This window comes from Pezoporus occidentalis, unplaced genomic scaffold (assembly GCF_034315485.1).
Source record: "Pezoporus occidentalis ecotype Australia unplaced genomic scaffold, CSIRO_AGI_Poc_V1 ctg62, whole genome shotgun sequence".
In the NCBI taxonomy this organism is placed as follows: domain Eukaryota; kingdom Metazoa; phylum Chordata; class Aves; order Psittaciformes; family Psittacidae; genus Pezoporus; species Pezoporus occidentalis.
Window position 1 is genome coordinate 1,799,604 of NW_026915966.1, and position 12,931 is coordinate 1,812,534.

Sequence of the window (12,931 nt, forward strand, 5' to 3'; positions counted from 1 at the left end):
ACATGCTCCCGAGGCTTTATGTGAGTTTGAATGAAAGAAGTATAAATAGAAGAATCACCAGGGTCACCAGGAGTTGAAAAGGGATGAAGGATTGCATGAGCTGTGGAGGGATTGCAACAGGGAAGATCTGCTCCTACAGGAATTTGTAGAGTTTGCAGGTTGTTATCATTAAAGATAATTTTATGCGACCAGTCAATGCAATGAGGAGGGAGAGGGGACAGTGCAAGTGACTGCTTATCAAGAGGTTTGTCCATTTTTCCTGTCATGCTCTACTAAGTCATTCACTCTCCCTTGTAAAACTTGCCTCGTCTCCTTCCAGCCAGAGCAGATCTTGAGCATTTGCTGTGACTGTGTGTCGTGGTTTAAACCCAGTCAGGTAATTCGTTCACTCACTTCCCCCCCTTTTCTTGCCCTCCCCCTGCTCGCGGAGGGACGGAGAGGAAAATCGAAAAGAATGCAACTCCCACAGGTTGAGATAAGAACAGTTTAGTAACTAAGGTATAACACAAATCACTACTGCTACCACCAAGGATAATAATGATAAAGGAAATAACAAGGGAAGAGAATACAACATCTCACCACCAGCCGACCGATAACTCGCCCCCCCCAGCCCGACCAAGCTCCGACCGATACCTCCTCCAACCCTGCAGTCTCCCAGCCCTTCCGGCTCACTCCCAGTTACATCCTGGGCATGACTTGCTGTGGTATGGAATACCTCTTTGGTCAGTTTGGGTCAGGTGTCCTGTCTCTACTTCCTCCTGGCTTCCCCTCCTCCCTGGCAGAGCATGAGGCTCACAAAGTCCTTGGCCAAACCTAAACATTGCTGCTATCAGCTCTGTTCCCGAGCTGAAAGTCAAAACACTGTACTACACCAGCTACCAAGGAGGAGAAAAATGACTGCTACTGCTGAACCCAGGACACTGTGTCTTGTTGCTTGTGGTAAATGATCACTGCAGACCTAAGGCAGCCCCCAGGTGGAAATAAAATGAGGGAATAAAATCCTCTGAAGATCATTTACCATAAATGGACATTACTGGGCTGATAAAATCTGTCAGGTTTTCCATTAGGACATGTGAGTGGACTGGGAAGTGCAAGGAAGCATCCTCTGCAGTAGCCAACAAGGCAGTAAACAAGAGAAGTAGGAAACAAGCTGAATTGGGATGTAATGGTCACACAGCTCACACAGGTAGGTAATTACAGCTCCAGCCCAGGCCCACTCTCACTGACTTCTCGGGTCCTACGTTTGGAGTAGGATTGATCTGCTGCCCATTAATATCCTTTTACCACAGGGAGGTCTGATAGTCCCAGCCTGTGTGTCCCTTCACTCAGGGCTGTGTTTATTAAAAGGAACCAGCCAGAGAAGTGCCTTTAGATTCCTCAAATGTGTCTTCCCCTAGCAGAGATTTTTTTGCTGAGTAAATATCTTATCTTTTGAGCTGTGTAAACCGTGCCTTACGAGAGAGAGAACTCTTTACTCCTTTTTCCCCTTCCACTGTATTTGTTAATGTATGTTGCAATCCACAGTTGTAAAAATTACTTTTGGTAATTGTAGAGCTTGTACATAACAGGTATTTGTAGCTGAGGGAAATAGCAGTCTTTTTTCTTTGTTTTGGAAATACACAAGTGATGTTCAAAGCCAAAGTATGTAATCATTGATGTATTTTCTTAAAACTGAAGTGTGATCTGAGGACTCTGTAAGCTTCAATGGAGTCACGTTATCAGAGGCATTGCCAAAGAGCTAGAAGGAGAGAAAAAAACCCATCAACTTGAGACTGCTTTATAATTCATAGCTTCCTCCCTGCGAGACAGCAGTTCATGTATGGATGGATGGTCTTCATAAAGATACAAGAAAGAAGCTCATTAATGCAGGAAAATAAATAGGTAACTCTGGGTTTATCCTATAAAGTAAATAGCTCAAATAAACCTCGTGCCGTAAGTTCACTGTCCAGATAAACAACTGTGCACAAGTCCTGTATTTAGGCTCCAGACAGATTTTCTTTAATTGGAAAATAAATGGTGTGTGTCAGAAAAACACTGACTTACATTTTGGCCACCCACATGGTGCACAGTCTGGCAGAAAAATTGCCCATTCAAGCCTGACCTGGTTTAGAATACTGTAAATATCAGATTTAAGCTGGCTGAATCCCTTGGGAATTATACATGGAGATGCCTTATTGGTAACTCAAGGAAAGGTTTGAGTCATTTCCATGTTCCAAAGCGAATCTGTCACAGGCTGACCTGTGGAGTTAGCAAGGGTTCCATGTGCTGCATCCTCTGGGGCTGGGCAGTTGGCTGCAGCATTTCCTACTCATGGTAGTATGAGTTATGGCAGAGGATGAGAGGAAGTATCGTGAATATTAGTAATCTAGTGATACAAGAACCGTCTTTGCTTCTCTGGCCTCATTCATTTTAAGAAGAAATCCACGCACCAGTCAGGTTTCTGTTAACTGTACCGCAGTGTGCGGAAGGTGAATGATGTGACACTTTCCAGCACAGATCTTGCAGCTGCATTCTCAGTTACTGACATTAAGGTGTAGACAGAATTTCACTTTGCCTTATGTCAAAAGTTTTGGCATTTTGGTTTGGTCTTTAAAATGTACAGGAGGATAAGCAGCTGAAAAACCAGCTTCAGTTACTGGAAGGTAAGTCAGTGTATTGGACTGTGTTTATTCCCAGAACTCTGCTGGGTGGGCAGTGAAGACCTGTCCTGCTGAATTTTGTTTGTGGTGAGCACAGCTTCTAGGACAGTGAAACGTTAATAGTGGATTTCATAGAATCCCAGCCTGGTTTGGCTTGGAATGGACCTTAAAGCTCATCCAGCTCCAACCCCTGCCACAGGCAGGGACACCTTCCATTAGAGCAGCTTGCTCCAAGTCTTGTCCAACCTGGCCTTGAACGCTGCCAGATTTGCAGGATATTGGAGAATTTAAAGGTGGTTAACACAGAATGAAAAGTAAAACAGGAACTTCTCCCCAGTAGCTTCCACCTGCCTCTCTTCATATATATATATATATATATATATGAAAAGAATATACACACATACATATATACATGTGTGTATATAGACATATAAGTAAGATGGGTACAGGAAATCTTGTGATGTAGTTTATAATGCTCAGGCCACACCATCTAATTTCTTTTTAGCTACAGTAACGCATTACAGTGGTCATAGAAATAGGGTCAGAGATGTAAAGTGTATTAACTTGTGTTCAAGAGAAAATGAAAGCTTAAAGATCTTTTGTCTTTGAGGGAGTTGCTAATGGTTGCTGCCTTAAGGATTTGGATAGCAAACTGTTCTGTTGGATGGGAAGGTATTTCCAAAGTACTTTTAATGTAGAAACACCTTTTATATTGCAGGAGCATACAGCTCTGTCTGGCCATTGCCTGGAAACACCTGTAACACGGTTCTGGTCCTCTGCAGTCTTGCCCTGGGGCTGTCAAGGTGGCATGATGCACAAGTGCAGCCTGATGACTTGTGTCAAGAGTTTTCCTCTTCGCAAAGCCAATGAGGTCACTTTAGGTAAAAGAAAACTATCTTAATCACAGGAAGAAAGTGTGAGAGAGGTCTGCAGGCACAGGAAGAGAGCCAGCCTTTTGCAGCCTTCTCTAACTTAGTAAATTAATAAACAGCTGTTGGGCTTTTCACATTCTCTCAGCAGTAAGTGTTGTGAATCAATTTTTAATGCAGCAATTAAAAAGATAGGAAAACTGCTATCCAGCTTTCACCAGAAGAATTGATTTCTGCAAGTTCTTAACTGAATTAACTGTTCTGCTTCAATGTAAGAGTTTGGTGTTGGTAATACGAGTAGCTCAAATGGAAGGCAGAGGGAAACAGCTATGTTACTGACAACCTATTGGTTCAAAAATGAGGCCACTGTGTAGTTTGGATTGCATTTATTCTGCCTGTATATTTATGAGGAATGCAAATAGAAAACCATGTAAAATATTTGGCAATTGGGGCTGCAGATAATGCTTCCATAACTACAGTAAGGAGAACCAAAATGAAGCAGTAACGATACGTGTTTAAATACCAGATCTGCTGAACTTTTCAGTCCAAACCCACAGGAATTCCCACACATGGTGTGTTATGACCTAGAATTGGGGCTGGCATTACCAGAGCATCCAAAGCAGTAGTGTTAGGACTGCAATACTGAGCTATCTGGTGGTAGATAGCTTGCAGTGGGTGGAAGGAGGAGGGTTGGTATTATCTAATCTTAGGTGTTAGTGGAATTAAGTGCCAAAATGAGAAGGCTACTTTCTGGTTGTACTTTAGTTGGCATATTGCTGAGGATGAAGTTGAAGATCCACAGATGTTTTGTCTCGTGCAGTAAGTAGCTTAGATCCCCTGTTCTCATGTCTGTAAAAACATCGTGCTCATGGGCAACTGCAAAACGCATCCATCTCCTTAAGATATGCCTGGAAAGGATCTAGTAACTGTTTAAGCTCCATAGGAGGACTGAGGCATGTTGCCCTGTTTCTGCATTCATTCACGTGCCTGTAGCGTTACTGACGCAGATACACTGCAGGTGAAATACCCGTGGTAGCAAGGGATGGTACTGAAATGCTCCATTTCTGTTTGCAGGTAACTGCGTTTTGTGATGTGGATGAAAAGAAAATAACAAAAGGATTCTACACTTACGAGGAATCTGAGGTTAGTTCTTTACTGTGATCTGAAAGGGGATTTTAAATCTTGTATGGCTACTCGTTCTGATAAGGAAGCTGTGCCAGCAAACTGGATTGCTGGGGATTGATACTGGAGTGCAAACAATGGAGCCAGAGCTATGGAGCTCACTGAAGTCAGTTCAGAGAGACAAACCGAGATATACTTTGGAAGGATTCTGATGTAACAGGGTAACACACAGCCCTCACTGGCAGGTTTCTTTCAAGTGGGAGTAGAATTTGGCTCATGATGGATAAATTCAAATACCTATTAAAATAAAGCAAGCTTCTGTGATTAGCTGTAACCTATCTGTGTACTATAGGGTATACTGGATCTGAACAGAACTTTGGCAGGTTCCTTAGCAGCTTAGAATTGTAAGCAGCAGCATTTTATTCCCTAGACAAGGAAGTATAGTATTTAGATGGCAGTAAACAAATGAGATGGGGGAAAAAATGTCTTGTTGCAGCCTGGGTTGGCCTGACGCTGCACTGCCCTCAGCCACACACTCCTGCTGTGGTGTTATTGTGGGCCATGCAGGCTGGTGGCTCAGGGGTGACTGGATTCAGTGAGCTGATCTGGCAGAAAAGGAACTTTCCAAATAAAAGGCTCTCCAGTGGGTTATCTTGTGAATCAATTACCCTGAGGTTGCATGATCCTTGTATCTGATGGGAGTAGGACTGAGGTGAGGAGGGGCAGGTCCTCAGATACACAGCTTGTGGTTATACCACAGTAACTGTAACATCAAGGACAATACTGGGAAGCTGATGAGTGCTTTCAGCTGCATGAAAGAAATTGGAGTTTGGGATTTTGACCTGGAATCCTGAGGACTCGCTACCTAGCAGTGTAGTGATACTGTCAGCATAATTGTTACAGCTTCTGTGCATTTGGCTTCCTAAGACATAGCCATGCTCCCAGAGCAGTCATGAAGATTGTACTGCAAACTGTTGTGATTCCTTAGCAAATTCTGCAGCTTGGCTCCATGGTGAAGTCCCAGTTGGGCACAAGCCATTCAACAGCTCCCACTGAGAGGGAAGGATTCTCCTTTGTACCCACTTTGCTTTGATGTGTCTGATGGCACAGTAAGCAATGCAGCTCACTGAAGTGGCAGAAAGTTAACCTACCAAAAAACCCCATATTATTTTATGGGGTAGGCTATTAGAGCAGCATACCTGGCCATCAGATCTGAGAGGGAATTGTTTGGGAAAGGGCTAAAAGTAGAGCTTGGAAGTAAAGGAAAAAGTGGTGAAGGAGCGAGACCTTCTCCTTCCAACAGCACAAGGCTCTTAATTCAGATCTGGTGTCATTTGCAGCGCTGGGCAAAGAATTGTACTGAAAGACTGTGGTAAGAACAGGAGGGTGCTCAAGCCAACTGGGAAACAAATGAGTTAGCGATCAGCTATTTAGTTATAGTCTCAATGTTTCCCTGTTAGTGTTCAGTAGCTTCTAAAAGTAAGCTCAAGTAGCCCTGTGTGCCTCTGCTGAACCCTACTGCTTCTTCCTGCAGGAGAGACCAAAACCAAGAGTTCCAGTTTGTCACTTCAGAGATGCAATTCCTCCCTTCATTATCTGCGTGAAGCTGGTGAGTGCCACCTTCAGCCTTTGCTTTACATTTGAAACTAGCATTTATCCTTACAAATACTATGTTCTATTTACTGCAAGTAGCTTTTCCCAGAACCTTATACTAGGAAATTGAATGGCTTTTGAACCAGATTGATTGTGCTGAGTATTTTGGGGATTTAGGACAGTAGTACTAAGTAGAGATGTATTAAGAATAATGAAAAGTTCAGCTTCTGTAAAGGAACTTGGATTTGTTTTACTTTCTTGCCCAACATTATATACACAAATGGGCAGATACAGTTATCACCTGGCCTCATTTAGTCCTCATATTTTGCAGCCCTATGTATGACAAAGGCTTTGGTTTCTAAATCAGACCTGAAAAACTGTTTGGTTTTGCCTTGCCGATTCCAAAGTGCCCAACTGTGGTAACTTTATTTCAGCTGCTGTAATTGACCTAGTAATGTAACTAGAAGATGATAACCAGCAATTATTTTGCTGTTACATTTAAAATAGCAAAGCACAGTGTATGGGCTAACACCGAAGTTTTAAAGCAAAATATCAAATACATTTTAGTTGCAAGCATTAGTAAAAAGTCTGACAGTAACTAAACCTGTATCTAGATACAAATACTGACATCCCAGCACTGTCCTGCATCTGTGCAAAGATCGATTAGCTGAATCTCATCTCATCTGGTACAGTCTCCTTTTAACTGAGCACTCCCAACTTTATGATCGACTCTGAGATCATAACTATGAGTTGTAAAGCCAGACTGAAAGTACCTTAGGGCATTATCATGTACTGTTGGTTGATAAACTCTTGGATAAGCTAGTAATATTACAACTAATTTAACTCTTCATACTACATATAATGGTGGGTGGAAGTCCCTAGACAAAACATCTGTGCAACCTGTTCTATAAAGCACATTTAATTTGTGAAGCCCTCACAATGAGACACTAATACAACATCTTGTCTGAAAACTCTGGTCCACAACTTCAGCAGAAATGCTCAGAAACACTGCAGTTGCTGTGCTTTCTCTATGCCATCATCACTGCCTTGCACAATTGCTCATGAAGCAAACCCACCCAGCTCCCGGTCAGGTAATGTAACTAGGGCTCAAAGCAAACCTTTCCCTATGCAAAGTATTTCAGCTGCCTGATGAGAGGTTTCTTTTGTCAGACAAGCTACCCCTTGTTCAGAATCTTCAAAACCACTCCAGTGTCAAACTCACCCCCTTGGTCCATTCTCTGAGGATGCATTAGGGACCAAAGTGTGCAAAAACCCTGCAGAGCTGTGCCCGGTATTGCCCTCCTGTTCCACACTGCAGCCTGAGAAGGAGTTGTCTGACACCCCCCCAAATACTTACTTGACCTTTCAGGTTTTCAGCATACACTTAATTTTTGAATGGAAACATTTCTGAGCCTGGCTTTTTGTTTATGGTTAGTTCTGCAAATAGGACTTTCTTCTGTGGTCTAAAGACCAGAATTACCCAAACCTGTTACAACCTGAAACGTGTTTGTCTGGTTGAGCTCATTCTATTCTATCACCTGCCAGGATTTGACAGGTGGAGCATTTGAAGCAAACCTGAGCATGCTGAACTTGAAGGAAGGGGTGGATTATTATCACTTTAACTAAAAACCAAGGTAAGGCAGTGATACTGAAGCCGTGTTATCCTCTGTGCATCTGTGAGTACCAAGACCCAAGTGTTGAGAGGTTGAGAATTTTTTAGCAATCTGTGCTTTATTAAGTTAATCTTTGTGCTGAGCAACCCCTTTCTAAGGGGGGTCCTGGTTACACCATGGATAATGCTATTTGCTCATTTTACTATTACACATCCCTTGTTTGCCAAGTTCAGTTTGATCGTTAAATTGTATTTCTAATTTAAAGAACCATCCAATACAGGCCATAAGATTACAAGGGGACTGTTACCATAGGGAACCCTTAGAAATGCACTAAGCAAAGCCTGTAACCACTGGAAGTGTAAAGAGAGGGTTCTGTCAAACATCACTCAGCCATTCCCTGCCACTGGATGCCGCAGCCCGTGCTGGCCGAGGTAAAGCTCTGCACAGGGCCAGGCTGTGACCGGAGCGTGGCATCCTCCAACTGGGGCTGTGTGAAAGTAGCTGTGTCTGTACCGTCATCTGGCAGCCAGATGTGTTTGCATGGACAGATGCTCACCGTTTTCACTGGACCCTCTCAGCTTTTCCTGAATAAGCAGCTATTGCCAACACAACTCATGGTTTTTCTTGCAGCAGGGACCTGTAGGAATAACTTTGCAAATCTGAAGTCTTTTAAGAATGTTCTAGAATTTTCCATTTTAATGACAGTGCAACAAACTGGGGCTGTGGGTTCACGAGCATTCCTCCTGCAGTAATACCTGTGGGCAGCCCTGCATCACGCATGGCCACATGAATTAGTACTGATTGTGTAACAGGCAGTGAATGACTCTGATCTGCACTGAATTTAATCTCCCGGACAGGTTGCAAGTATACTTAAAAGTACAGAATAATAGAATTTATAGTTACCTTCTTAAAAAGGCTCTGGGAGACAGCCAGGGTGTAGTTTTGGAAGTGAACAAACACCTGCAGGAGAAGATTGCTGCAGTTTGTAGCAGGTATTTCATAGAGAAACTGGCTTAGGTTTAGCTCCTCTGCCTGAATTTTTCCTTCCTTTTAAATCTTCATAGATACGTGTATACACACACACGCACACACACACACAGAGCTATTGTTCTACCTGAAGCACTGGGATAGTGAGATTTAATTCAAACCATCAAATAACATGGTGTAATTAGAGTATCATGTTGCCTGTGCATTTGTCCTCCCCAGCACATTAACCTTGCTAAAGATCATAAATGTTACCAGCCATTTCATTTTATGGTCAATAAGAAATGGTCTAAATTCCTAGTGGTTGCTGGAAGTACTCTGTTCTTCAGCGGGATAAAGCTTCAATCCCTAAAGCTAGTTTACCTCAAAAAACATTTACTTGAGTTACTTCTATAAAGAACTACTGAGAGGTTTTGACTTGAGCTGAAGTGAAACTCGGCTTTTTTTGTTTTACTATGACATAAGTATGACAGATTTATCCACAGAGATACTGGATGTGCAGGAAGATTTCATTATCACTAAGCACTGCCATACTTACCTCTGAAAAACAGTTCTTTTCAGAGACTAATGCAGCAAGGCAAGTTTAATACTAAATGTGTGTACAGCAAGCACGGCCTGAATAGCTCCATTCAGAGTTGTAGAAGTATAAATCACTGACATCAAGAGAAATAACCTAGGTCAACTGTGACAGAAGTATGAAGAGAAACCGCCATCTTGTGGCTACAGGTAATGCCTTTAAAAACTGGAACCACATTGAATCTGCCCGTGGCAGAGCTGCACAGTGCTGTAAGATGTGATCTCTGCCTCTTCTCTTGTTCAACAGCGTGCTGCGCGGCTTCTGCCGAGAGCCCCTTTGTCAGGATGCGGCAGCATGAACTCGGCCATCTTAACGGCACCTGAACCCAGAGCTTCAGTGGACGGACCAGCAGCCAGTGCCTGCAGCTTCATCATGCTGAGCTCTAAAGGAGAGAAGAAACACATGGAGTAGGCATGTATCAGTGTTTTAACAGTACCTCAGCCATGTAATTTAGTAAACTAAACATGGAGAAGAAAACACAGACATACAAAGCTGTAGCATCTACAGTCCTTTCTAACACCGCGATTTCTAACTATCCTCTAGCAGATTTTATCTGTACAAGTTTTAAAGGCACTGTAAATGCTGATTTCAGCTGAAATTAACTTTAGCCACCTGTTAGGCTTGGCTTCCTCTATTTATGGGAGCTCTGGAAGAGCAATGTGTTGTGCACTGTCACTTTCAGAGTGAACTCCAGCAGTTCTTGGGCAGGTGCAGGCTTCACTCTTTGCTGGAAGTTATACTAATGATTCTCTCATGTTAACAAAGGAGGAAAAGATAAAGTTCCAAATTCAGCACCTGAGTACCAGATTACACATGATGCTGTTTGTTAACAGTTCCACCTGAAACACCTGTATGTATATTTGGGTATTTCTTACTGTTTTGTGTGTATCAGAGACAGTGTTCTCCTAACTTGTCAGTCCTCTCTCAGCCTCCAGTAATTAACGAATTCAAATAAGGGGGTTTTGAGATCAGGGAGTTCATCTTGTAACAAACACCTTTATTTTGAATGTAACAGTTCTGGTGGTTGATAGCAAACCCTGACTCAGCAATGCTCAGAGTGATTTTTGCTCTAAACCCAGTTCCCTGTAGGGGTGAGAAGGCCCAGGTCTTGCTTATCAACATCACAAAACTGTAGTTGCAGATTGCTTAAGGTCGTACTAAAAGCACAAAGGTGTAGACATGATGGGAAAAGCTGAAAGATGAGTAAAGAAACTGCTGTGGGCACAGCAGGGTGTCACTGAAGTTTACTCACCGTAAGTAACCAGTGAAGTATGGTCTTCTGACCAGTTAAACAAACAGACCTTTCTAAAGTGTGTGTATATATGTATATATATATATATATGTATATCTCTATCAATCAATGATAACTCAAAACATAGGATACTTACATTAGGAAGTATCTTCAGTGTAAAGGATTATCAGAGTATTACACAGGAGGAACTGGCTGACCTCAAGGACTTACATCAGGTAACAATCACACAGAGCCAGTTCAACAAGCACTGTGAAAACATCACCAGCTAGGATCTCCTTTAGATGCTATGCAGGAGAAAGGACTTGGTGGCTTTCAGCCACAGATGGTGCAGCTGTGAAAAAGGCTAATGCTAAAAATGCAGTTCTGTGCAGGGCAAAAAAATAATCAATGGTTTGCATAACTCTAGTAATGAAAATAAACCCAATGGTGTGCAGGTAGTTTAGAAAATGAGGGAAATGAAGATCCACCCTTTTAGGAAAGAATGCAGGGGGGATGTTTCTGAATTCGAAAATAATTACAAAGGACAAAGCATTCCAGAGCTATGAAAGCATAATGAGTATTACAAAGGCCAAGAATATATCAATATACCGCTATTTTTAGCTTAATCTGTTTACAGAATAGAGCATATGCTGTGGATGCCTGTGGTAAGTAGGGAAGTAGTCCTAGGTCAGCGAGCATTTTCACCTTGTCTTGTATCGCTCAAAGTAAAACTAACTTTTCTTTGTAAGTTGTCATGTTAACACATGTTCTCTAAAGCAGTACTGATTCAGCCTTCTCACCTTTGGACAGGGAGGAGAGGAACCCCTGACTGAGCAGAAAATGGGCAATTCCAAAAGATGTGCATGAAATGGGGCCTACATGGGGACACGGTGTCTGCCTTCTGTGAATGTATTAATTGTTAAATTCTATTCTGCCTCTTAGGCAATGTCAGAAGGCTCTGCTTTCATCTCACATTATCATTTTGCTGTTGAACTTGATGGGGAGGGTTTTATCCGTTCTTCTCTTGCCCCAGGAATGTCAGTGTCTAAAACATCCACACTGCATTTTCATTCTAGGTGATGCCATGCTACAGGCCTGGGATGTTTTCAAGAAGCAAGACTGGAAGGGCTCAAGCCAGAGAGTCTCCAGCAATTCTCATATTGTGCAATCAGGTGTGAGGAGGTTCCTCCCGAACCAGTGAAGAACCACAGCTGGCGCACACAAGTACTCAGTAGGTGTGGGGAGCGGTAGATCATCACTGTTTCTCTAAAGCCCCTCTGGAGCCTGTTGCTTTTTCTTACCTTGGACACCAGCTGTGGCTTGGGCACGTTCATGAGATCACAGAGGCAGTTGCGCTTCTCTCTTACGACGGGCAGTTCTGCCTCCCTGCATGAGGAAGCATTGTCCAGTTAACTGATACATAAAACCTGGCTGTTAGCTATATCCGTACTGTCACTGTACTGTGTGTGCAGCTCTTCCTTCATGTACAGTTGGAGCAGGTTTTGTTGTGTCACGGTTTAAGAGTAACATTTTTGTACCATCTCGGGGCAGACACCCCCTAAGTACACAGTGAGTCCTCCACGAGTGACCAGTTAATGGTAAAATGACCAAGACTATCTTTTTGATTTCTGTAGTCCAAAATCTAACACTCATACACCCCTTTGACTGAAAGTTAAATCATTTATTCTCTAAAGTCACAGCTCCATTTTGTTTAAGAAGACTTTGCATCAAGAATTAAGATAGATGTCACTGGATCTGGAGAACGTTTGATGTTCTCCTGCAAAATCCAGACCTCAAACTTGTCTTTTAAAGGTTTCTGCAATAGCATCATGTCCATGAGATCATTTCCTCAAGAACTGTCAGTTACAAAACGCTCCCAAATGCCAAAAATCCATGCAGACAACATTCTTTTCCATGCTGTAAAAATCCACCACTCTGGAATGCTGTGAGACTGCTCCCATTACTCACCATTTCAGTAGATTTGTTTTGGTTTTCTTAAGTAACAACTGTAAATGAAGGACTAAGAACTTAACTCTTAGCACACAAACAGAGTCCAGAACTACAGAGAAAAAGCTGAAAGGGCAAGTCAGAAATAACTTTGGACAATTTGTCATATTTAATAGTGGAACCCTTTCTGTAGCTGAACAAGCTTCTTATATAGAGTTACCAGTTTAAACTCTGTATTCTACAACTGTTTGACAAACTCTGTTGTTCCAACAAGGAACAAATCTATGCAGCCAGTAATTAGTCTTCCCCAAACATTAATTCTCATTTGGCTTCCTGCTGTTAACGCTTATTGCAAT

General features: G+C 42.5%; 2 protein-coding genes across 10 annotated transcripts in view; one reads left to right on the top strand and one right to left on the bottom strand.

Annotated features, from left to right (window-relative positions):
* The window catches only part of B3GNTL1 (UDP-GlcNAc:betaGal beta-1,3-N-acetylglucosaminyltransferase like 1), a 118,778-nt gene extending 108,764 nt beyond the window's left edge, over positions 1 to 10,014 (top strand). For 4 of the 7 annotated variants that reach the window (XM_062639766.1, XM_062639769.1, XM_062639770.1 and 1 more), the window contains 4 exons: positions 4,583 to 4,651; positions 6,165 to 6,239; positions 7,769 to 7,857; positions 9,231 to 10,014. In XM_062639766.1, the coding sequence (XP_062495750.1) occupies positions 4,583 to 4,651; positions 6,165 to 6,239; positions 7,769 to 7,849 (225 nt within the window). In that variant the 3' untranslated portion in view covers positions 7,850 to 7,857; positions 9,231 to 10,014. Of the gene's footprint in view, positions 1 to 4,582; positions 4,652 to 6,164; positions 6,240 to 7,768; positions 7,900 to 9,230 lie in introns of all 7 variants that reach the window. The other 3 variants (XR_009968711.1, XR_009968712.1, XM_062639768.1) reach the window with 3 other exon arrangements.
* TBCD (tubulin folding cofactor D) overlaps positions 9,389 to 12,931 on the bottom strand; it is a 122,486-nt gene continuing 118,943 nt past the window's right edge. For 2 of the 3 annotated variants that reach the window (XM_062639750.1, XM_062639752.1), the window contains 2 exons: positions 11,930 to 12,014; positions 9,389 to 9,779 (listed from right to left, as the gene is read on the bottom strand). In XM_062639750.1, the coding sequence (XP_062495734.1) occupies positions 9,768 to 9,779; positions 11,930 to 12,014 (97 nt within the window). In that variant the 3' untranslated portion in view covers positions 9,389 to 9,767. Of the gene's footprint in view, positions 9,780 to 11,929; positions 12,015 to 12,931 lie in introns of those variants that run through there. The other variant, XM_062639751.1, reaches the window with a different exon arrangement.